Source organism: Pongo abelii, chromosome 14 (genome assembly GCF_028885655.2).
Source record: "Pongo abelii isolate AG06213 chromosome 14, NHGRI_mPonAbe1-v2.0_pri, whole genome shotgun sequence".
Lineage (NCBI taxonomy): Eukaryota > Metazoa > Chordata > Mammalia > Primates > Hominidae > Pongo > Pongo abelii.
In genome coordinates, this window is record NC_071999.2 from 39,975,143 (window position 1) to 40,001,852 (window position 26,710).

At 35.5% G+C, this 26,710-nt stretch overlaps 1 protein-coding gene across 5 annotated transcripts in view; it reads left to right on the forward strand.

The window, feature by feature from the left end:
* The window catches only part of NBEA (neurobeachin), a 747,382-nt gene that overhangs the window by 89,474 nt on the left and 631,198 nt on the right, over positions 1 to 26,710 (forward strand). For all 5 annotated transcript variants that reach the window (XM_054528904.2, XM_054528905.2, XM_054528908.2 and 2 more), the window contains exons 2-6: positions 16,355 to 16,586; positions 20,337 to 20,437; positions 20,696 to 20,791; positions 24,014 to 24,135; positions 25,731 to 25,857. In XM_054528904.2, coding sequence (XP_054384879.2) covers positions 16,355 to 16,586; positions 20,337 to 20,437; positions 20,696 to 20,791; positions 24,014 to 24,135; positions 25,731 to 25,857 — 678 coding nt within the window. The remainder of the gene's footprint in view (positions 1 to 16,354; positions 16,587 to 20,336; positions 20,438 to 20,695; positions 20,792 to 24,013; positions 24,136 to 25,730; positions 25,858 to 26,710) is intronic.

Genomic DNA, 26,710 nt, shown 5'->3' on the forward strand with positions numbered 1-26,710 from the left:
TTATTGGTCTATTCAGAGATTCAACTTCTTCCTGGTTTAGTCTTGGGAGGGTGTATGTGTTGAGGAATTTATCCATTTCTTCTAGATTTTCTAGTTGATTTGCGTAGAGGTGTTTGTAGTATTCTCTGATGGTAGTTTGTATTTCTGTGGGATCAGTGGTGATATCCCCTTTATCATTTTTTATTGCATCTATTTGATTCTTCTCTCTTTTTTTCTTTATTAATCTTGCTAGCGGTCTATCAATTTTGTTGATCCTTTCAAAAAACCAGCTCCTGGATTCATTAATTTTTTGAAGGGTTTTTTGTGTCTCTATTTCCTTCAGTTCTGCTCTGATTTTAGTTATTTCTTGCCTTCTGCTAGCTTTTTGAATGTGTTTGCTCTTGCTTTTCTAATTCTTTTAATTGTGATGTCAGGGTGTCAATTTTGGATCTTTCCTGCTTTCTCTTATGGGCATTTAGTGCTATAAATTTCCCTCTACACACTGCGTTGAATGCATCCCAGAGATTCTGGTATGTTGTGTCTTGGTTCTCGTTGGTTTCAAAGAACATCTTTATTTCTGCCTTCATTTCGTTATGTACCCAGTAGTCATTCAGGAGCAGGTTGTTCAGTTTCCATGTAGTTGAGCGGTTTTGAGTGAGATTCTTAATCCTGAGTTCTAGCTTGATTGCACTGTGATCTGAGAGATAGTTTGTTATAATTTCTGTTCTTTTACATTTACTGAGGAGAGCTTTACTTCCAACTATGTGGTCAATTTTGGAATAGGTGTGGTGTGGTGCTGAAAAAAATGTATATTCTGTTGATTTGGGGTGGAGAGTTCTGTAGATGTCTATTAGGTCTGCTTGGTGCAGAGCTGAGTTCAATTCCTGGGTATCCTTGTTGACTTTCTGTCTCGTGGATCTGTCTAATGTTGACAGTGGGGTGTTAAAGTCTCCCATTATTAATGTGTGGGAGTCTAAGTCTCTTTGTAGGTCACTCAGGACTTGCTTTATGAATCTGGGTGCTCCTGTATTGGGTGCATATATATTTAGGATAGTTAGCTCTTCTTGTTGAATTAATCCCTTTACCATTATGTAATGGCCTTCTTTGTCTCTTTTGATCTTTGTTGGTTTAAAGTCTGTTTTATCAGAGAGTAGGATTGCAACCCCTGCCTTTTTTTGTTTTCCATTTGCTTGGTAGATCTTCCTCCATCCTTTTATTTTGAGCCTATGTGTGTCTCTGCACGTGAGATGGGTTTCCTGAATACAGCACACTGATGGGTCTTGAGTCTTTATCCAATTTGCCAGTCTGTGTCTTTTAATTGGAGCATTTAGTCCATTTACATTTAAAGTTAATATTGTTATGTGTGAATTTGATCCTGTCATTATGATGTTAGCTGGTTATTTTGCTCGTTAGTTGATGCAGTCTCTTCCTAGTCTCGATGGTCTTTACATTTTGGCATGATTTTGCAGTGGCTGGTACCGGTTGTGCCTTTCCATGTTTAGCGCTTCCTTCAGGAGCTCTTTTAGGGCAGGCCTGTTAGTGACAAAATCTCTCAGCATTTGCTTGTCTGTAAAGTATTTTATTCCTCCTTCACTTGTGAAGCTTAGTTTGGCTGGATATGAAATTCTGGGTTGAAAATTCTTTTCTTTAAGAATGTTGCATATTGGCCCCACTCTCTTCTGGCTCGTAGGGTTTCTGCCGAGAGATTCGCTGTTAGTCTGGTGGGCTTACCTTTGAGGGTAACCCGACCTTTCTCTCTGGCTGCCCTTAACATTTTTTCCTTCATTTCAACTTTGGTGAATCTGACAATTATGTGTCTTGGAGTTGCTCTTCTCGTGGAGTATCTTTGTGGCATTCTCTGTATTTCCTGAATCTGAATGTTGGCCTGCCTTGCTAGATTGGGGAAGTTCTCCTGGATAATATCCTGCAGAGTGTTTTCCAACTTGGTTCCATTCTCCCTGTCACTTTCAGGTACACCAATCAGACGTAGATTTGGTCTTTTCACATAGTCCCACATTTCTTGGAGGTTTTGCTCGTTTCTTTTTATTCTTTTTTCTTTAAACTTCCCTTCTCGCTTCATTTCATTCATTTCATCTTCCATGGCTGATACCCTTTCTTCCTTTTGATCACATCGGCTCCTGAGGCTTCTGCATTCTTCACGTAGTTCTCGAGCCTTGGTTTTCAGCTCCATCAGCTCCTTTAAGCACTTCTCTGTATTGGTTATTCTAGTTGTACATTCTTCTAAATTTTTTTCAAAGTTTTCAACTTCTTTGCCTTTGGTTTGAATATCCTCCCGTAGCTCGGAGTAATTTGATCGTCTGAAGCCTTCTTCTCTCAGCTCGTCAAAGTCATTCTCCGTCCAGCTTTGTTCCATTGCTGGTGAGGAACTGCATTCCTTTGGAGGAGGAGAGGCACTCTGCTTTTTAGAGTTTCCAGTTTTTCTGCTCTGTTTTTTCCCCATCTTTGTGGTTTTATCTACCTTTGGTCTTGGATGATGGTGATGTACAGATGGGTTTTTGGTGTGGATGTCCTTTCTGTTAGTTTTCCTTCTAACAGACAGGACCCTCAGCTGCAGGTCTGTTGGAGTACCCGGCCGGCCGTGTGAGGTGTCAGTCTGCCCCTGCTGGGGGGTGCTTCCCAGTTAGGCTGCTCGAGGGTCAGGGATCAGGGACCCACTTGAGGAGGCAGTCTGCCCGTTCTCAGATCTCCAGCTGCGTGCTGGGAGAACCACTGCTCTCCTCAAAGCTGTCAGACAGGGACATTTAAGTCTGCAGAGGTTACTGCTGTCTTTTTGTTTGTCTGTGCCCAGCCTCCAGAGGTGGAGCCTACAGAGGCAGGCAGGCCTCCTTGAGCTGTGGTGGGCTCCATCCAGTTCAAGGTTCCAGGCTGCTTTGTTTACCTAAGCGAGCCTGGGCAATGGCGGGCGCCCCTCCCCCAGCCTCGCTGCCGACTTGCTGTTTGATCTCAGACTGCTGTGCTAGCAATCAGCGAATCTCCGTGGGCGTAGGACCTTCTGAGCCAGGTGCGGGCTATAATCTCCTGGTGCAACGTTTCCTAAGCCCGTCGGAAAAGCACAGTATTCGGGTGGGAGTGACCCGATTTTCCAGGTGCCGTCTGTCACCCCTGGAGAGGGAACTCCCTGACCCCTTGCGCTTCCCGAGTGAGGCAGTGCCTCGCCCCTGCCTCGGCTGGCGCACGGTGTGCTCACCCACTGACCTGCGCCCACTGTCTGGCACTCCCTAGTGATCTGAACCGGGTACCTCAGATGGAAATGCAGAAACCACCCGTCTTCTGCGTCGCTCACGCTGGGAGCTGTAGACCGGAGCTGTTCCTATTCGGCCATCTTGGCTCCTCCCACCTCTAAATTGATATTTGTAGATTTAATGGAAGTTAACAGATCCAAGGTTTGAGAGGGAACCCTGTATCGTGCGTAGGGAGTAACACATATAAAGGATTTTCTATGAAGTGAGGGATGGTATTGTAGAAACTTTCCTTATGGCAGTAGCTGGGAATTAGAAAAAACTGAGGCTGGGAGTTAATTTGGGCTTTCTGAAAAGTGTTACCATTTTAGAGTTTATCCAAAATAACAAATTGCAAAGAAATCCAGCAGTTTAACAATTGTTCACTTTGATTTAAGTAATGAACATTGAATTATTGCATATGATCCTAATAATCTAAGATTTCAAATCAAGATATTTAAAGACTCACTCTATACCTAAAACATACACAAAAGGTACTTAAATTGCTAGTATTTATAAACCTCAGTGCTCTTAGAAGACAACATGTTTCCAAGTCAGCATTTTGTATTTCAAAATTTTTATTCAGTAAAGTTTATTTGCTTTATGTAAATAAAAGTTACTGCAGTTTAAAAAGCTCAGCTATGATATTTATTTACACAAATTCACTTAAGACTGATTCTTGAGTAGCAAGCATCATTGTGGACCACTTCTCTAACAGCAGTAGTACCTTTTAGAATTTTTAGAAGGCCTGGAGGAAAAGAACACCGTTAACTGTGCAAATAGAGTATCACAAAGATGCATTCAGATTTGTAGGATGTCTCAACTGGTTTATCCTTCTCTTTTATATATGGTCACGTGATTCAACACATCTTTTCAAAGAACAGATTTTTAGTATTTAGCTTTGTTTTTTATTTAGCTTTTTCAGCTTTGCTACATCATTTCCTTTGCTTTTTATGATGTTTTCTTACGTGTTTTTAAAGTATTTTTATTTGATTTTCTTATATTTGAACCTTCAAAATCTTCTTTGTTGCTTTTAACTTTAACAAATTCTTTTAAATTATGGTATACTACATGTAGATGTTTCATTTCTTATCCACAAAAATAATTGTTTCCTCATTTTACTCTTCATAGAGCTTTTATAAATATCCCCTCTCTCTTTCTTTCTTAAATCTACACCTCTGACTTCATAGCAAGTGATTAAGTGCATTTTGTAGTCTATATTAGGATCCTGGATCTGCCGCTTACTTATGTGTGACCTTAGTCTTGTTGCTTAACCTCACTTATCTTCAGTTTCTTTCTATGAGGATAATGAAGCCTCACTGTAGTTCTTCATAGGATCATTAGAGAATTGTTTAAATAATGAAGGTCAACTCTTTTTACTTATTATATGCTTTAGTTGCTAATAAGCAACTCATTACAAGCAAATAAATATTTACCTAATCTTGGGATGATATTTTCATTCAGCAGTTAGCCTCTTTAACACGAATGTATTAAAAGTTAACAATAAAGGTTATAAAACCATCTCACTGTAGAAAGCATAGGCCCATTACAACATCTGTAGTAAATATTTTTACTGCTTCCGGCAATGAAATCAGAGAGCTAAATGATACATAGAAAGGGGCATTGTGTTTTTGGCTGTGAAAGATGTACACTCAGGCTTCACATAACAGAGCCTGATTGTTAGAATTACATATATTAATTGTTAATTCCTTTCACAGCAGACTCCCCCAGCACCCCTGCAATGAGTCCATCTCTGCTATTTACATATGTAATTATTTGGCTATACCAGACTCCGCTAAAGCAGTTACAACTGGTTTAGGAGATTCCTCTAAAAAAAATTCTCCAATACTCTACAATTCAAGTGTATACCCTTCATTCTACAAATTTATACAGAGGCCCATAGGCATAAACCTCATTATCGGCTTCTATTGGTTCAATCAATAAGTGTCCGTATTGTTGATTTTCCAACCTTTTGTTTTTATATGGTTTATTTCTTGAGAACCTTTTTTGAGTTACCAATCACTAGTGTACAAGATTCACGGTAGTGACAGACTGAAGTCAGTTGGGCTCATAATAATAAACAAAAAGGAGTTTTATAGTAAGACAATGTTATGGTAAAAAAGTGATGTTTGAGTTGGTTTCAGTAAATGTCCAAGTAGTATCTAATAGAGTGCATGATCCACAATAAATTTGATTTTGCTGGAAACGTAAGACTTAAGCTTGCTGAATTTCATGGAACTTCAGAGGTATTCGATTGGAGACTACTTTTTTTCTTTTTTTTTTTCAATAGCTGGAAGCTGGGGTGGTTAGAGAACTGATAATTGCTAACCTTTAACTGAATGTTAACTGTATGTCTCCCATTGTGCCTAAGTACTTAACTCAATTATCTCATTTAATGCTCCCAACAATTCTATTAGACAGGAACTTTTTTTTTAGGTTTGTAGGTACATGTGAAGGTTTGTTACATAGGTAAACTCATGTCATGGGGGTATGCTGTACAGATTATTTAATCACTCAGGTATGTATTAAGCCCAGTACCCAATAGTTATCTTTTTTGTTTCTCTCCCTCCTTCCACCCTCCACCTTCAAATAGAACCCAGTGTCTGTTGTTTCCTTCTTTATGTTAGTAAGTTTTCATTATTTAGCTCCCACTTATAACTGAGAACGTGTGGTATTTGGTTTTCTATTCCTGCATTAGTTTGCTAAGGATAATTAGCCTCCAGCTCCATCCATATCCCCATAAGAGACATGGTATCGTTCCTTTTTATGGCTGCATAGTATTCTGTCTTATATATGTACCACATTTTCTTTATCCATTCTGTCATTGATGGGCATTTAGCTTGATTCCATGCCATTACTATTGTTAGTAGTACTACAGTGAACATTTATATGCATGTGTTTTCGTGGTAGAATAATTTGTATTCCTCTGGATATATACCCAGTAATGGGATTGCTGGGTGGAAAAGTAGTTTTGCTTTTAGCTGTTTGAGGAATTGCCATACTGCTTTCCACAATGGTAGAACTAATTTACATTCCCACCAACAGCACATAAGTGTTCCCCTTTCTTTGCAACTTCACCAGCACCTGTTATTTTTGACTTTTTAATAATAGCCATTCTGACTGGTATGATATGGTATCTCATTGTTGTTTTGATTTGCATTTCTCTAATGATCAGTTTTATTGAGCTTTTTATTCATAAGCTCATTGGCCACACTTATGTCTTCTTTTGAAAAGTGTCTGTTCATGTCCTTTGCCCATTTTTTAGTGGGGTTGTTTTTCTCTTGTAAATTTAAGTTCCTTATAGATTCTGGATATTAGACCTTTGTCAGATGCATAGTTTGAAAATATTTTCTTGTATTCTGTAGGTTGTCTCTTTACTCCATTGATAGTGTACTCATAGTGTACAAGTGTTCCCTTTTCTTCACGTTTTTGCCAGTGTTTATTATGCTTGTCTTTTGAATATAAGACATTTTTAACTGAGGTGAGATGATATCTCATTGTAGTTTTGATTTGAATTTCCCTGATGATCAGTGATGTTGAGAATCTTTCATATGCCCATTTGCCATTTGTATATCTTCTTTTGAGCAATTGCTATTTAAATCTTTTGCTCATCTTGGTTCGGATTATTAGATATTTTCCTGTAGAGTTGCTTGAGCTCCATATGTATTCTGGTTATGAATCCATTGTCAGATGGATAGTTTGCAAATATTTTCTCCCATTCTCTGGGTTGTCTCTTCACTTTGTTGATTGTTTCCTTGCTGCACAGAAGCTTTTTAACTTGATGTGATTCCATTTGTTCATGTTTGCTTTGGTTGCCTGTGCTTGTGGGGTATTGCTGGAGAAATTTTTGCTCAGACCAGTGTCCTGGAAATTTTCCTCAATGTGTTTTCATAGTAGTTTCATGGTTTAAGGTCTGAGATTTAAGTCTTTAATCCACTTTGATTTGATTTTTATATATCATGAGAGATAGGGGTTTAGTTTCATTCTTCTGCATACAGATATCCAGTTTTCTCAGCATCATTTATTGAAGAGATTTTCTTTTCCCCAGTGTATGTTCTAGGCACCTTTGTGAAAAATGAGTTCACTGTAGGCTTGTGGATTTGTTTCTGGGTTCTCTATTCTGTTACATTGGTCTCTGTGTCTGTTTTTATGCCAGTAACATGCTGTTTTGGTTACTATAGCTCTGTAATATAATTTGAAGTCAGGTAATGTGATTTCTCCAGTTTTGTTCTTTTTGCTTAGGATAGCTTTGGCTATTCTAGGTCTTTTGTGATTCCATATAAATTTGAGCATTGTTGTTTTTTTTAAAATTTTATTATTATTATACTTTAAGTTTTAGGGCATATGTGCACAATGTGCAGGTTTGTTACATATGTATACATGTGCCATGTTGGTGTGCTGTACCCATTAACTCGTCATTTAGCATTAGGTATATCTCCTAATGCTATCCCTCCCCCCTCCCCCCACCCCACAACAGTCCCCGGAGTGTGATCTTCCCCTTCCTGGGTCCATGTGTTCTCATTGTTCAATTCCCACCTATGAGTGGGAACAAGCGGTGTTTGGTTTTTGTCCTTGCAATAGTTTGCTGAGAATGATGGTTTCCAGTTTCATCCATGTCCCTAGAAAGGACATGAACTCTTCATTTTTTATGGTTGCATAGTATTCCATGGTGTATATGTGCCACATTTTCTTAATCCAGTCTATTGTTGTTGGACATTTGGGTTGGTTCCAAGTCTTTGCTATTGTGAATAGTGCCACAATAAACATACGTGTGCGTGTGTCTTTATAGCATCATGATTTATAATCCTTCAATAGACTGCTAGCAAGACTAATAAAGAAGAAAAGAGAGAAGAATCAAATAGACACAATAAAAAATGATAAAGAGGATATCACCACTGATCCCACAGAAATACAAACTATCATCAGAGAATACTACAAACACCTCTATGCAAATAACCTAGAAAATCTAGAAGAAATGGATGAATTCCTCGAGAAATACACCCTCCCAAGACTAAACCAGGAAGAAGTTGAATGTCTGAATAGACCAATAACAGGCTCTGAAATTGTGGCAATAATCAATAGCTTACCAACCAAAAAAAGTCCAGGGCCAGATGGATTCACAGCCGAATTCTACCAGAGGTACAAGGAGGAGCTGGTACCATTCCTTCTGAAACTATTCCAATCAATAGAAAAAGAGGGAATCCTCCCTAACTCATTTTATGAGGCCAGCATCATCCTGATACCAAAGCCTGGCAGAGACACAGCCAACAAAGAGAATTTTAGACCAATATCCTTGATGAACATTGATGCAAAAGTCCTCAATAAAATACTGGCAAACCAAATCCGGCAGCACATCAAAAAGCTTATCCACCATGATCAAGTGGGCTTCATCCCTGGGATGCAAGGCTGGTTCAACATACGCAAATCAATAAATGTAATCCAGCATATAAACAGAACCAAAGACAAAAACCACATGATTATCTTGATAGATGCAGAAAAGGCCTTTGACAAAATTCAACAGTGCTTCATGCTAAAAACTCTTAATAAATTAGGTATGGATGGGACGTATCTCAAAATAATAAGAGCTATCTGTGACAAGCCCACAGCCAATATCATACTGAATGGGCAAAAACTGGAAGCATTCCCTTTGAAAACTGGCACAAGACAGGGATGCCCTCTCTCACCACTCCTATTCAACATAGTGTTGGAGCATTGTTTTATTTATTTCTCTGAAGGATGTCATTGGTATTTTGATAGGGATTGCATTGAATCTATAGATTGCTTTGGATAGTGTGGATATTTTAACAATATTGATTCTTTCAATCCATGAACATGGAACATTTTTCTATTTTGGGTGTCCTCTTCAATTTATTTCATCAGTGTTTTATAGTTTTCATTATAGACATTCTTCACTTCTTGGAGTACATTAACTCCTAGGTATTTAATTTTTTGTGTGGCTGTTGTAAATGGGATTACTTTTTAAATTTCTTTTTCACATTGTTCACTCTTGGCATATAGGAATGCTGCTGATTTTTGTATGTTGATTTTGTATCCTGTAACTTTACTGAATTTATTATTCTAATAGTTTTCTTGTGAAATCTTTAGGTTTTTTCAGGTATAAGATTATATCATCTGCAAACAAGGATAATTTGACTTCTTCCTTTCCCATTTGGATACCTTTTCTAGCTTTCTCTTGTATAATTATGCTAACTGAGACTTCCAGGACTATGTTGAATAACAGTGTTAACAGTGGGTATCCATATCATGTTCCAGCTCTTAGAGAAATGGCTTTCAGTTTTTCCCCATTCAGTATGATACTAGCTGTAGGTCTGTAGTATATGCTTTTTGTTATGTTGAGGTATGTTCCCTCTGTCCTTAGTTTTTTGAGAGTTTTTTTTATCATGAAAGGATGTTGAATTTTATCAAATGCTTCTTTAGCATCAATTGAAATGATCTTGTGGTTTTTCTTCATTCTGCTGATATGATGTATCAGATTGATTGATTTGTATATGTTGAACCATCCTTGCATCCCAGGGAGAAATCCCGCCTGATCATGATGAATGATCTTTCTATTGTATTGTTGAATTTGGTTTCTGTGTTTTTTGTTGAGGATTTTTGCGTCAATATTCATCAGAGGTATTGGCCTGTAGTTTTCTTTCTTTTTTTTTATTTTATTTTTTATGTGTCTGTGACTGGTTTTGGTATCAGGGTAATACTGGCCTCATGGAATGAGTTTGGAAGTATTCCTTCCTCCTCTATTTGGAAGTATGCCCTTCTCCTCTATTTTTCAGAATAGTTTGAGTAGGATTAATATTAGTTCTTTAAATGTTTGGTTAGAATTTAGCAGTGAAGCTATCATTTCCTGGGCTTTTCTTTACTGGGAGACTTTTATTACAACTTCAGTCTTGTAGCTCATTATTAGTCTGTTCAGGTTTTGGATTTCTTCCTGGTTCAATCTTCGTACTTGTATGTGTGGAGCAATTCATCCATTTCTTCTAGATTTTCCAAATAATTTGTGTGTGGTTGCTCACAGTAGCTGCTAATGATCCTTTGAATTTTTGTAGTATCAGTTGTAATGTCTCCTTTTTTATTTCTGATTTTATTTATTTGGATCCTCTCTCTTAGTCTGGTTAAAGATTTTTCAATTTTGTTTAGCTTTCTAAAAAATGAACTTTTTGTTTCATTGATCTTTTGTATTGTTTTCTTCATTTCAGTTTTATTTATTTCTGCTCTGATCTTTATTATTTCTTTCCTTCTACTAATTTTGGATTTGGTGTGCTCTTGATCATTTAGTTCTTTAAGATGCAGCATTTGATTGTCTGTTTGATATTTTTCCTCTTTTTTGATATTGGCACTTATAAACATCCCTCTTAGTACTGCTTTTGTTGTATCCCATAGGTTTTGGTATGTTGTGTTTCTGTTATTATTTGTTTGAAGAAAATTTTCAATTTCCTTCTTAATTTCTTCATTGACCCACTTGTCATTCAGGAGCGTATTGTTTAATTTCCATGTATTTGTATAGTTTCCGAAATTTCTCTTGGTGTTTCTAGTTTTATTCCATTGTTGTCAGAGAAGATGCTTTATATTATTTCATTTTTTTTGGAATGTCTCAAGATTTGTTTTGTGACCTAACATATGGTCTGTCTTTTCAGTTGATCCATGTGCTGAGGAAAAGAATGTGTATTCTGCAGCTCCTGGATGAAATGTTCTGTAAATACCTATTAGCTCAATTTGGTCTGTAGTGCAGATGAATTCTGATGTTTCTTTGTTTATTTTCTTTCTGGAAGATGTGTCCAGTGCTGAAAGTGAAGTTTTGAAGTCTCCAGATATTATGGTATTGGAACCTATATTTGTCTTTAGCTGTAATAATATTTCCTTCATATGTCTGGGTGCTCCAGTGTTGGGTGCATATATATTGAAATTGTTATATCCTCTTGCTTAATTGACACCCTTATCTTTATATAGTGACTTTCTTTGTCTCTTTTTATAGTTTTTTTCTTGAAATCTCTTTTGTCTGATATAAGTATAGTGACTTCTGCTCTTTTTTTGGTTTTCTTTGGCACGGGATATCTTTTTCCATCTGTTTATTTTCAGTCTTTGTGTGTCTTTATAGGTGAAGTGTGTTTCTTTTAGGCAACAGACCAATAGGTCTTGCTTTTTCATCCATTTAGTTAGTCTGTGTCTTTTGATTGGCGAGTTCAGTGTATTTACATTCAATGTTATTATTAAGTAAGGATGTACTCTTGCCATTTTATTTTTGGTTTTCTGGTTGTTTTGTGGTCTTCTTTCTTGCATTTCTCTTCTCTAGTGAAGATGATTTTCTCTGGTGATTTAGTTTCATGATTTTTATTTTTTGTGTGTCCATTGTATATTTTTTGGTTTGAGGTTACCATGAGCCTTGCAAATACTATCTTATCATTCATTATTTTAACCTGATAACATAACCCTATTTGCATAAGCAAACAAACAAGCAAAAAGAAAACTAGTAAAAACTTGCCTTAACTTCATTTCCTCGCTTTTTAACTTTTTGTCTGTTTATATCTCATCATACTGCCTATGTCTTGAAAAGTTGTTGTAGTTATTATTTTTGTTTGGTTCATCATTTAGTCTTTCTACTTAGGATAAGAGTAGTTTGCAAACCACAGTAACAGTGTTATAATATTCTGTGTTTTTCTGTGTACTTATATTACCAGTAAGTTTTGTATTTTCAGGTGATCATTTATTGCTTATTAATGCCCTTTTCTTTCTGATTGAAGTACCTCCTTTAGCATTTCTTGTAGGACAGGTCTGGTGTTGATGGAATCCCTTAGCTTTTATTTGTTTGGTAAAGTCTTTATTTCCTCTTCATGTTTGAAGGATATTTTCACTGGATATACTATTCTAGGGTAAAAGGATTTTTCCCTCAGCAATTTAAATATGTCATGCCACTGTCTCCTGGCATATACGGTTTTCACTGAGAAGTCTGCTGCCAGACGTATTGGAGCTCCTTTGTATGTTCTTGTTTCTTTTCTCTTGCAGCTTTTAGGATTCTTACTTTATTCTTGACCTTTGGGCGTTTGATTACTAAATATCTTGAGTTAGTCTTCTTTGGGTTAAATCTTCTTGGTGTTCTAAAACCTTCTTGTACTTGGATGTTTTCTCTAGGTTTGGGTAGTTCTCTGTTATTTGAAGGTTTACTCAAAATAAACTTTCTACACCTATCTGTTTCTCTACCTCCTTTTTAAGGCCAATACCTCTTAGATTTGCCCTTTTGAGGCTATTCTCTAGATCATGTAGGCATGTGTCATTGGTTTTTATTCTTTTTTCTCCTCTGTGTGTTTTCTAATAGCCTTTCTTCAAGCTCATTAATTCTTTTCTCTGCTTGTTCCAGTCTGCTCTTAAAGGACTTGATGCATTCTTAAGTATGCCAATTGCATTTTTGAGCTGCAGAATTTCTGCTTGATTTTTAAAAATTATTTAAATATCTTTGTTCAATTTATCTGATAGAATTCTGAATGCCTTCTCTGTGTTATGTTGAATTTCTTGAGTTTCCTCAACACAGCTATTTTGAATTCTCTGTGAAAAGTCACACACATATCTTTGTTTCTCCAGGATTGATTCTTGGTGTCTTATTTAGTTCATTTGGTGAGGTCATGTTTTTCTGGATGGTGTTAATGCTAGTAGATGTTCCTCGGTGCTTGGGCATTGAAGAGTTAGGTATTTATTGTACTCTTCATTGCCTGAGCTTATTTATAGCCACCCTTCTTGGGAAGGCTTTCCAGTGACACTGTGATTCTTACAGACTTGTAGAGGTACTGCCTTGATGGTCTTGGGCAAGATCTGGGATAATTCTCTAGATTACCAGGCAGAGTCTCTTGTTCTCTTCTCTTACTTTCTCCCAAGCACACAGTCTCTCTCTCTCTTTCTGTTCTGAGACACCTAAAGCTGGGGCAGGTATGACGTATGACACAAGCACCGCTATGATCACCACCACCATGACTGTTCTGGGTCACACCTGAAGCAAGCACAGTGCTGGGTCTTGCCCAAGGCCTGCCTTAATCGCTCCTTGGCTATAGCCTATGTTCACTCAAGGCCCTAGGGCTCTACAATTAGCAAGTAGCAAAGCCAACTGGGCCTGTGTCCTTCTCTTCAGGGTGGCAAAGTCCCCCTGGCCACTAACAGGTCCAGAGATGCCATATAGGAGTCTGGGACTAGAGTCTTAGAAATCTTAGAAACCTTAGAAATCTACCTGTTATTTTGTTGTATTACACCTGAGCTGGCACTCCAACCACAAGACACAGTCCTTCCCCTTTTCTACTTTTCCCCTTTCCAAAGGCTGAGGAGCCTCACCCCTTAGCCACTGCCACTCCTGGCCATGAGGAGTACTGCCAAAGTACCACCGACGTTCCCTTAAGGACCAAGGGCTCTCATATCAGCTTGTGGTGAATGCTGCCTGGCCTGGATTCACCCATCAGGGCAGTGGGCTCCCCTTTGGCTCAGGGCAGGTCTAGAAATGCTGTCCAAGAGTCAAGTCCTAGAATTGGGGACCCCAAGAGCCCACTTGGTGCTCTACCCTACCGTGGTGTTGTTGGTACCTAAGATGCAAGACAAAGTCCCCTTTACTCTTCTTTCTGTTTTTATCAAGTGGAAGGACTTTTGCCCCATAGCCACCACAACTGGTAATGTGCATAGTCTCACCTGAAGCCAACAAGTCTCAGAAACTCACCAAGGCCCTCAGCGTAGTACCTTGGTATCACTGCTGGTTATTCAGGACCCAAGGGCTCTTCAGTTAGCACATGATGAATGCTGCCTAGACTGGGTCCTTTCTTTCAAGGCAGTGGGTTTCCTTCTGGCCCAGGGTGTATCTAGAAATGTCATCCCAGAGCTAGAGCCTGGAACAAGGGCCTCATGACCTCAGGGTGCCCTATTCTTCTGTGGCAGAACTGGTAAACAAGGTGCAAGGCAAACTCCTCCCCACTCTTCCCTCTCCTCTTCTCAAGTGGAAGGAAGGGGTTTCTTTTGTATCCACAAGCTGTGCAGTCTGGGGTTAGGGGAGGGGTGATGCCAGCATTCCCTTAGCTGCCCCAGCTGGTATCTCAGTGTGTCCATGCCACTTTAGTCCACTGTGTTTGGGCCTAGTTCAGCACTAGGACTCACCTATGAGGTGCAGTCCTTATGGCCTAGACTGCCTTTCAAGTTTACTTAGACACCAAGAGAACTCTGGCCTTTGGTACTGAGGTTTTCAGGCACTCAGGTTTGGACCGCTGGTATCAGTGATTCCCCTCTGGCTAGGGCTGGTTGAGATGCCTTCTTGTGGGTGGACATCAGCTTAGTTTGGTCAGGTTTTCCTTTATGCTATAACAAGATGGCACCAGGTTCAGTGCCTCACAATTGCTCTGTTCTGCCTTCACCAGCACCCAGAGATGCTCTTGGCACCAAGCCATGCTGCTGGGGTCAGGGACGGGTGGCGTCAGAGACTCAGTTTTTCTATCTTTTCAGTGTCTCTTTCAGTGATATGAGGTTAAAACCAGGTTCTGTGAGTGCTCACATGACTTTTAGCTCTTATGAAGATGGTTTTTTCTGTGTAGTTGTTTGTTAACTTAGTGTCCTTGCGGTAGGGTTAGAGGAACGATCTGTGGAGTTTTCTGTTCTGCCATCTTGCCTCACCTCCCTCCTAAAAAATATTCTTAAATGAGATTGTAATGTTTGTATGAACTTGGATGAAGACAGAATTCTTATGTTTGGATCCTGGGTCTCTGACCCATTTTGTAACATTCTGCAACATGCTTTTAACTCTGTGCCTGTGATTCCTTATCTGTAAAATGAAGATAATAATAGTGTCATAATAGATGTAAAACATTTAAAACAGTACTAAATGCCATGTAAGGTTAAGTGGTGGTATTATTACTATTTATCCTATTTACATCATATTCTGTGGTGATCTGTCAGTATTTGTGAACACCTTTCAGTGATAGGAAACTAATTCTGCTTCTTGATCCTAATTCTACTCCCTGTCTGTTCCTAATCTTGTTTTTCCTTTGCTTCTTCTTTTCTCATCTACTCATATTTTATGTCTTCCTTCATGCTTTATATAACTTTTAGCCACCTTCACTGTTTTTTGGAATAAAGTAATGTATGCATACATGCATATACATCTTTGTTCCTAGAATTTAGCACTGTTAGTGCATGGTTTTTATCTTGGACATTCATATATTCTAGTTCCAGAACAGTAACTTCTAGACCTTAATAAATTATTTATTGAATGAACAAAGGAATCAATGACTTCAAATTTGTCAGACGTTGTATATGATTATTATTTTATTCCTAAATCTTATCGTTCTTTAGACCAAAAGGATATCCAGTTTGACAGTGTTCTTTTTTAAGAATGATGCTTTTAACTGAATATAATAGTTCCTATGGGATTCGATCAACAGAGAGTAAAAGAGTATTATTATGTTATTTTATTCTATGTGTATTTGTCTATTACTGTACTTAAAATACCAAATGGGAGGGGCAGTATGACTTTGGACTCATTTGCCATAATGCTGAAGTCAAATGTGTTGCTGTTAAATCAGCTTTCTTTTACCCAATTCACATTTGCGCTTTAAAAAAAAAAAGCATTACAACACCTTGCATACTTCAACTTATTTTTTAACATTCATTTCATTATTTCAATATTTATTATAAGTTGTATCAGTTTCATATTTCTTTATCTTCTGTATATGGAGATTATGCCCCAGTTATATCTCTTTGTCTGTAAGACTAGTAATGTCAAAAAAATGAATTTCATGTCTTAACATTTATCCTTAGTAAATTCTGTATTTTCTGTTGATTATCCCTTGTAAAGGCCAAACCCTCTTTTTAGGAATTTTTCCTGAATCTCACCCAGGAATCGCATGCTGTAGTTTGCTCTATTTTACTAGATTTGAAATCACCCTTTTCCATTTATGTGAAAATTAGATTTATGTTTGCTAGTTTCGATGCTCACAACACCTTTCACTTATCTGTAGCTCTTATACTTTTGATCAAAATTAATTTTATACCAGAATCCTTGAAATTTTTTAGAGTAGTAGCTTTGAATTCTTGTTATTATTTCATTCTACTGTCATCAGCAACCTCCCATGTTAACACTATTGTTTCTTTCTGTTTACTTTCAGCTGGTTGGTGGAGAATTTGACTTGGAGATGAACTTTATTATCCAGGATGCTGAGAGTATAACATGTATGACAGAGCTTTTGGAGCACTGTGATGTAACATGTCAAGCAGAAATATGGAGCATGTTTACAGCCATTCTACGAAAAAGTGTTCGGAATTTACAGACTAGCACAGAAGTTGGGCTAATTGAACAAGTATTGCTGAAAATGAGTGCTGTAGATGACATGATAGCAGGTATGGGGTTGTCTGACAGGAAAGTATAACTTAAATGTTTATAAAGTTTCACATACTTCTCTTTATATTCTGTAGGTAATGTAGATTTGTTGACATTACTTTGATTTAAAATAAATGGAAATGTATGGAAATTTTACTTTTTATATTAATGGAAAACCTGAAGAGTGGAAGAAGAAAAACATACTATAGTAGACAAACATAATTACTAATGTTGTTTTCTAAATTTTAGAAAATCTCAGTACCGTGGAGTGCTATGAAATCTATCAGAAAAATACACAGTATTTTTTATGTAGTATTTCATTAAGCTTTTACATAATTAAAATACCACAATAGGTATTATAGTTCTGTATAATGAGCATTTTACCAAATTCTTCTAGTTCTGTGCCCCTCAATCTGGCACATATACAACTATGACAGGAGGTACTAAGAGCCTTAGATAAGCATGGTGTATCTTTTGGATATGTCCATTTTTGAAGAAACTTTTGTATTAAAATAAACTAATATATTATGGGCTAGAACATAAAATTCACCAAGAATTTCAGGATAAAAATACTAATGTTTTGCTTGTTTTGGTGATTTCAAACAATAACTTTGAAATCTATAATTTTTTCACCACCAACCCTTTACTACCTTGCATGCTTATTCTCCTGTGTGGCTAGATGCATTTCAGAAAAGTGTTGTGAATATTATTCCAGAGCAAATATCATTCCAGAAAGTAAGTTTAAAGTTTGAAATGTTTATTTTTTGTAAGCCACGAATCTTCAGCCTAAGTATCTTCTGACATAAAAGCATTTTCATAATTATAAAAGTGCTGATATTACCCTCCACAGTATTATATCTGATCCTGGAAAGTAGTTCAGATACCAGAGAATACTCTTTTAACATTTTGGTTTATGCATTTCATTATTTTTAAAATTTATGGAACAAAACATTAAACAAGAAAGAATGGAATGAAAAATGCGTTAAAAAAGAATGCAAAATTGCAAAAAGAATGCTTTGAATGTAAATATTTCAAAAAATTTGATTTTCTGAGAAAATATATTAAAAATCATATCTAATTACCTTCAGGGTGGCATATATCTTTTTTTAGAATGATTTAGCAGTCCCTGTATTGGGTACTGATGGCTAACTTGATGAAAAATGAGATTCAGACATCTATTTCTTAAAATACCTTTTTAATAAAAATATATTAATAGCATTTCTATAAATTCTAGAGTTACTTAATAGGAATTTATTAATATACACTGAAGTGTACACGTTTTATAGAACATCATATGGTCTTTTAATTCTTATATCTGAGCTTAAGCTCTTAATTTTTTTTTTGTAAATTGGCTGCTACTCTATGGAGTGCAGTTTAGAGAATGAGCCAAAATTACATGCATAGTAGTTTACTGGTACATAATTCATCAGCACTGAAATGTAAAAGTGACAGTGAAGATGATTGTACCATAGAAGTTCATATCTTGACATTGCTATTACATAAAGCTCCTTAATTCTCTTATCTTTTTCTCAGTAATAATATTAATAACACAAAATTTTCACTTTTTGTAATTTCTAGCATTTCCCTTTAAAAGAGCTTGATGATGGAAGGATATGAGAAAAGAGAATAAATGTCAGAAAAATACCTCTGTCTTGCTTTTTAATAGGGAAATTAAACTTTACATATTATACTAAGGAAGAACCAGTGGCCACCAAAACACTACTAACAGTTCATATCTGAATGTATTGTAGTATATTAAATTCAATGGGGTACTTTTTATTTAATAATGTAGTAAAAATGTCACTAGAACGTGGCTAAATTAAACATTTATAGCAAATTGATATGAAAATTTCATGGTCTTAGTATTTTTTCTTTTAAAAAACTCATTTCTGATTACTTTCAATCTTGTTCTCCAGCAAAGAAGACCTTCTATAATAAAATTAAACTGAGCTGCTTGGTTGTGTTACATATACAATATATAAGTAATTCGTATTTTTTCTCTTTTAAAAATAATTTCTGATTACTTTTAGTCTTGTTCTCCAGAAAAGACCTTCTGTAATAGAATGAAACTGAACTGTTTGGTTGTGTTACATATACAATATGCAAGGAATTTTTAAAAATTTCTAATTAAATACAAATTTAATAGATTACTTTTTGTGACATACATGGGAGATAAGATAAAGATGAAGTCTTGTATAACCTGAAAAAATTTAAACGTTGCAAATATTTTTTAAAGTTTTTTAAAAAGTATTTTATGTAAACCTTTAAGAAATCTTCTGTAAAGGTTGCCATTGCAGCTAATTGCTTAAAAATACTTCATATTATAGCAACATTAAATGGACTAAGAAAAAAATACTTCATATTAGCTTAGGGTTTTTATAGTACTTAAATTTTTTTATAGAAACACACTTTTTGACCTATATGTACCAATATTTTAATACATTTTTGTTGCTTCAGTGATGACATGTTTTATTTCATTAAAATATCACTCTGAAAAGTGGCATATCCACTGTCACAATTTTATCATAGAGATTACTTATTGTGTGTTAAATAAAATTATTTATTAATTGATTATTAATTGATGAAAAGCATACTGTTTCAATTTTGAAATATACAAATGACAAATACTTTTTGAAGTCTCAAATTCCAGTTATTAATCTGTGATATGATATTGAATAATATACATTATATATGAGTACTAAGTATTTCAGCTTACCCTAACCTGACCTTTTTATTAACTGATTATAAGCTTTTAGAATATATATGTGTATTGCTTTGTAATAACCTTTGTAGTATGTTTCATTCTTAAGAATTGCTTTAGAAGTTGAGAAAATGAAGTATAAATGTTTAGATGTTCAATTTCTTGCAAAGAACAATGACAGAAGAAGTATTAATCACAATATGTAGAGAAAGCAATCAGAGACGAGATTAAATGTATAATTTTTCTCATTATTAGGTGTGCTGGTGTGTCTGTTATATGTACATAAACACTCACACTAGCATGATGGATACCACTATTAATGTATTTAAATTACACTTCTACTTATAAACTAGTGTGTAAGAGTGAGGGTTCTGAAGCTATACTGTCTGGGTTTGAATCCTGATTCTACCACTTGCTAGGTCTGTGTTCTTGGGCAATGGAAATAAATTATCTGTGCCACAATTTACTCATTTTAAAAGAGGATAATAATGGTACTTACCTCATAGGCTTGTTAGGAGGATTTGTGAGGTTAGTATCTGTAAACCACTTGGAATAATGTCTCACCTGGAGTAAGTGGTAAAAATTGCTAATGGGCCAAGGAATATACCAAGAATATATTAAGAATAGATAATTCTGAAAGACAATATAGTCAGCTGTTACTTTTTCATTTGACAATAACCAGTTTGCAATTTTAAATCTTTGTATTTGCATATTTTACCTACCTTTCCCTGCACACAGCAAGCTGTGTTGTGGTGTGTGTGTGTGTGTGTTTTCTTGGAATATGTAAAATCTATTTTACATTTCTGCTAAGACAGCTTAATTGCAGTGGTAATTTAATGGGGGAAAATCATGTAATTCAAATAAATTCTTTTGGTTATTTAATGAGTTAAAAATTGTTAATTGGAATGGCTATTCATGAGGACATTTAGCTGTATTAGATACATATATATATAGAGAGAGAGAGAGAGAGAGAGATGACAATGATAACCTTTATCTTTCAAAAAGTATATTACCTTGACAGATGGCAGCTCATGACTAGAGTTCAGAATAACTTTATTTTCCTTTGAAGATCTTCTAGTTGATATGTTGGGGGTTCTTGCCAGCTACAGCATCACTGTCAAGGAGTTGAAGCTTTTGTTCAGCATGCTTCGAGGAGAAAGTGGAATCTGGGTAAGCTGTGGTCAGAGGGAAAGGTATTCAGTATCAGTCCATTAATACTTAATGTTCAAAAGTTTGTCTCTAGAGAGCTATATACTTGAATTTATAATGGAAATTGCTTTCTTCTTAAATGATTTAGTAAATGTTTTGTAAATGATTTAAAATTAATTTTTCTCTCTAGTTAGAAAACAGTCCAATGGCTAACATGGTATATTAAGTATGATTGCTAAATTTGTACAATGACATTTCTTTCTTTTATTGTTTCCCCAGCCAAGACATGCAGTAAAATTATTATCAGTTCTTAATCAGATGCCACAGAGACACGGTCCTGATACTTTTTTCAATTTCCCTGGTTGTAGTGCTGCGGTAAGTTTTAAATACATGTGCTGATTTTTATTTATTTATTTTTAGGTCAACTTCAGTAAGGTTTAATTTACATATAATAAAATCTACAAGTTTAGAAAGCACAACTTGATGAGTTTGGAAGTCATACAACCACTGCTATATAACAATTTGAACAATTTCATCACTCCCCAAAATTCCCTTGTGCCTGTTGGAAGACATTCCCCTCTACCCATCCCCACTCCTTACTACCTCTGATTTACTTTGTGTTCCTATAGTTTTGCCTTTTCTAGATTGTCATATAAATAAAATCATACAGTATACCATGTTTTTGTTTTTGTTGTTTTTTTTTTGACGGAGCCTTGCTGTCACCCAGGCTGGAGTTCAGTGGAGTGATCTCGGCTCACTGCAACCTCTGCCTCGCGGGTTCAAGCAATTCTCCTGCCTCAGCCTCCCAAGTAGCTGGTATTACAGACGCCTGCCACCGTGCCCAGCTAATTTTTGTATTTTTAGTAGAGACAGGTTTCACCATGTTGGCCAGGCTGCTCTCAAACTCCTAACCTCCTGTTTGCCCGCCTAGGTCTCCCAAAGTGCTGAGATTACAGGTTTGAACCGCGGCACCCAGCCTGGTATATAGTCTTTTGTGTCAGGCTTCTTTCACTTACCATGATGCTTTTGAGATTTTTCCATGTTGTAGTTTTAATTACTGTTTTATTCTGTTCTCTCTTTTTTTGATTAGTATGGCATTTTATGGATATACCACAGTTTATCAATCCTATCCATTCACTAGTTGATGGACTTTTGGGTTTCTAGTTTTTGGCTGTTATAAATAAAATTGCTGTGAACATTTGAGCACAGGTCTTTCTATGGACATATGTTTTCTTATCTCTCAATTAAATACCTGAGTGAGATTGCTGGATTTTATGGTAACTGCCTGTTTACTTTCATGAGAAACTGTCTACTTATTTTCTGTATTAGAACATTGTACATTCCTATAAGCAGTGTATGAGAGTCCCACTTGATCTGCATCCTGGACATTTTCAGTCTTTTAAATTTGAGGCATTTAAATGGTTATGTACAGTAGTCCTGCCTTATCCATGGGGGATATATGTTCTAAGACTGGCTCAGTGGATACCTGAAACTGCGGATAGTACTGAACCATCTATATAATACATTCTATGGTTTTTTCCTCTACATACATACCTGTGAAAAAGTTTAAATTACAAACTGTGCACAGTAAGAGATTAACAACAATAATAAAATATAACAATTATAGCAACATATTATAGTAAAACTTCTGTGAGTGTTGTGTCTCCCTCCCTCCCTTCCCTCTTTGTCTCTCTCTCAAAATATCTTACTGTACTGTACTCACCTGTTTTTGGACTGTGGTTGACCATGGGTAACTGAAACCATGAAACCACAGATAAGAGGGGATCTACTGTAGTGGTACCTCATCATAGTTTTAATTTTGCATTTTATTCATGACTGATGATGATGAGCATTTTTTCATGTGTTTATTGGCCATTCTTATGTCTTCATTTGTGATGTTTCTGGTCAAATCTTCTGTTCATTTAAAAAATTTGGTTGTTTTTCTTATTATCCTAAGAGTTCATTATATATTTGGAATGTAAGTTCATCTATTAGATCAAGGTAAAATAATCCCTGTTTTAAAAAGTCAAGAAAAGTTATATATTGTTTGATAATAAAATGTTATTTGTATTGTATGATAATAAAACTGCCTGAACTAATTGCTTAAATACTGAAATCCGAAAGGTTAGTATAGGGTTTAACTCTTCATTTGAAATAGTGTGTGTGTGTCTGTGTGTGTGTGTGTATGTGTGTGTGTGTGTGCACGTGCACACGTATGTGTGTGTATGTGTATTTTTTTTTTAACAGCAAGCACTTAGAAATCTTTGACTACTTTGGGATTATTTATTGGCCACCTACATCTTCAGTCATTATGCTTGGAGTAGATTACATTCCTTACTCTTGAAAAACTCTGATGGCTAGATATGCAAATACAGCTTGTTACAATAAGAGTTATAAATGATACTGTAGATTTAGGTATGGGAACAAAACTATGGGAACACAATTGAAAAGAGCAACCATGCTAGGTTGAAGTCCAGAAAAGCTTCACAGATGAGGAACATATTAGTCTGCTATTAAAGAATAAATGAGATTTTGTTGGAAGGAAGAATGATTTGGATAGAAGCAACATGGTGTATAGGAAGAGGAACTGTAAAAGAACTAGTGGAATAGCTGGTATATTTAGATGTACTTTGGAATGTGGGGTTGGGTAGTAGAGGAGGATAAAATCAGAAGGGTTTATTGGAGCCATAGCATGTGGGAAGTCTTGTATAACCTGAAGAAATTTAAATTTTATTCTGAATGCAGAAGATTTTTGACATGGAAGGTCCGTGTTGTATTTGAGAAAGGCCATTATCAGCAACATGAAGGATCTGTTTGAGGAACAGATTAATTTTAAAATCATAATGGGTAATTATCTTTTATGTAGAATTTGGATAAAGTCTAGGAAAACAAATAAGTCCATTCAGATGTTTCTTGAAGTCAGGTGAAATAATCAGCTACTTTCTTATTTATTCCTCAGAATGGCTACATTTTATTTGATTGCTGTTTTCAAGGGAGTCCTATATTACTCCTTTTCTGCTTACGAATGGATCTGAATCCTTTTTGGGTATAAATATGAGTAGTTAAGTTTCTGAGTAATAAATGTCATACTTTGCCTTTCTTGGTTTCAGTGTTGTTAGCATTATGAACATTATCTCTTAATGCTTGCATTTCTTCAATATTGATTCCATTAACATTTTCTGGCTCAGTCATTTTTGGAGTTAAATATTCAATCTCCTTTAACCAAATGGATTACTACTGAAAACCTAGCATAAACCATAGAAAACTGAAATTGGGAGGCTTATGTGTGAGAGACTGTATACTGATGAAACTAGATGGGGACTTCTTGGAGTATAGTCTGAAACCCGCTATGTAACCTAGAGATAAAATCTAATTCACTGAGTATTTGAAAATTGAATGTTTCTATAACCAACAAATACTATTTAGGTGTACTGAGAGTGTTTTAATAAAATACTAGCTTTTATTTTATGGATTTGTTTGTGATTTTCTGGTATTTATACTTTGATTGTTATTTAATCTGCAAAAGCCATATTTGACCTTAGCCACTATTACATTTCTTTAACTGATACTTTTGTACCTTTTCTCATTGTCTTGTAGGCAATTGCCTTGCCTCCTATTGCAAAGTGGCCTTATCAGAATGGCTTCACCTTAAACACTTGGTTTCGTATGGATCCATTAAATAATATTAATGTTGATAAGGATAAACCTTATCTTTATTGGTAAGTAATATGTGTAATTTTAGGACTTTTTTCTTTAAGTACTTGAATTCTATAAATGTATAGTCTCAAGGCAACTTAGATAGAATATATGTATATATGTATATATGTGTGTATAATATATGCTAGAACTATGAAGACACTGTAAATCAGTTTTATTTATGTATGTATATATGCATTTATTTTGCTATTGATTCTAGGTCATCTGCCTCATGATTATCATTCTTTTTCAATTACAGTGTAAAAGTCAAAGGTACAGACTTTCTGTCCTAGTCTCCTTCAATGTATATCAGTTGTGGGATTTTTAGTGAGGATTGCTGGTCCCTGAAAAAAATCCAAACTGTTACCAGATTTCATTCATTTTTGCTTTTTCACTTACTTTGTTCTATGAGCATAACTGAAATATGCTTTAAAATTGTTGATAATAACTATGTAAGATATTGTAAGATAAGATTATTTGGTGTGGATAACTAGAATGAGTTGATCAACCTAACAATGTGTTGATCTGTAAGGGTTGAAAGCTTGGTAATTTTAGTATGCCAGTAATACACAGTACAGCATACTTAACAATAAGAACATCACACATTCATTGATTGCCATACTGCATGCTAGGCATTGTAAGTGTTTATATATATGAACTCATTTAATACTTGCAATACTCTGAAATAAGACTGCCTGTGTTCAAGTTCTGGCTTTACCACCTACTATTCACCCTGTACTTTTGGTGTCTTCAACTATACCAATGAGGATAGTAATAGTGTCTATCCCATAGGATTTAATGAGAGAATCATATTTAAAGCTCTTTGTATAATGGCTGGGTCAGAAATGTGAGCCCAGAAATATGTGAGCTATTACTATCTTCTAAGCTCTATTATAAAATATATATGGATAAAATGAGACCAAGTTTTAAATAAGCATCTGAACTTCCAAACATAAATGGGGTTGGACTTCAAAGTGGTCATTTTGGGAGATCATACATTAATTTCAGTGGTATCTGCATTTTTCAATGATTAAACATTTTTCTACATCGTGATTAAATTTACAGCTAAGGGAAATGCTCCTGTAGAAGAAAACAACTATATTTCGTGGTTACATCTTTTTAATTTTTTAAACTAAAAATATACTGCTTTGCTTGATCAACTGTATTGTTTATCAAACTTGACTCTGACCAAGTTTTTTTTTTTCTTTTTCTTTTTAATTTGTAAGCTATTTTCAAACGTATACCAGAATTAGAGAGCAGGTTGTTATTTAAAATGTGAACTTTGTGTAAATGTGTTCTGTATTTGCTGATTGCAAATGGTCCTTAAAGTCTACTTGGTGGTCGGCTTTTGTTGGCAATTAATTTGTTTTTAAGTGTTTCTGAGATTTTAGATTGAAATACTAAAAGCTGTCATAGTCTTTTATTTCCTAGTTTAAATTTCTTATATTTACTTATAACTAAACCTTTTATATTTTTGTTTAGTTTTTATTTGACACATATTAAACTGCTTCTACTGTACAGGGAAATAAGTTTTATTTTTATAAGAATGTTTAATAGCCATTAGATGTTTAGTTCTTTTTATCAGAGGATATTATACTATTCTCAGTTGTCTTTGCAGTTTTCGTACTAGCAAAGGAGTTGGTTACTCTGCTCATTTTGTTGGCAACTGTTTAATAGTCACATCATTGAAGTCCAAAGGAAAAGGTTTTCAGCATTGTGTGAAATATGATTTTCAACCACGCAAGGTAGGTAAAAGTAAATATTTTTATAACTCACCTGTTATGACAAAATTCTTAACTCTCCTTTTATGAGCTCTGTAGTATTCTCTTTAACTGGTTTTCCTATGCTTTTAATGGTTTTCTCTTATCCTTGTCTGCATTTCCTTTTTACTTTTATGTCTAATTTTTGTCTTCTGTAAGATCAGTGTTTTGATCTCTTGTGGTGTATTTCTCTTACACTCTCTCATTATCTCAGTCTGATCTGTTCTATGGCATTCTTTCGATAGATACTTATTATTTACTGAGTATTGGATACCATTGTAGGCACTAGGGACTTATAAATATTTGCCTTTTTTTTAAAAAAAAAGTTAAATGTTAAACCCCCAGATTAAGGAATGCACAGATACGTTTTTTTGTGGGAGATTCACCTAATCCTAGTAGTTCTGAATCTTGTTTCCTAAGATTGCAGGTTTTGTTAATTTCTGATGCTTTAATAATGCTGGCTTCAAGGAGAGGAATGTTGCTGTACTGTTAGTTTTGGTTCATGAAATGTGTCTTTACTTAATATCCCAAATAATAGCAGAGACAAGGCCAAAACACATTTTAAAAACTGCTCTAAAGAGAAAATGCAGAGAACTGTGCAACTGTATGATTAGAATTATAAGAGATAATTTATTCATAATCAGGCGGCTTTTTCTAGAGAGATTTTCCTGCCTGAGTAGCAGACTCCATCTTTGTGTCAGAATAACAAACCATCTGAAAATCCACATGAAAGAAAACAAGGACAGAGTGCATAGGAGTTCCCGTCACACATGATTAAGGCTTTGCTCCCCTTCCAGGTTCAGGGTTCTTTCTTGGGTATATGACAGTGAGATTGTCA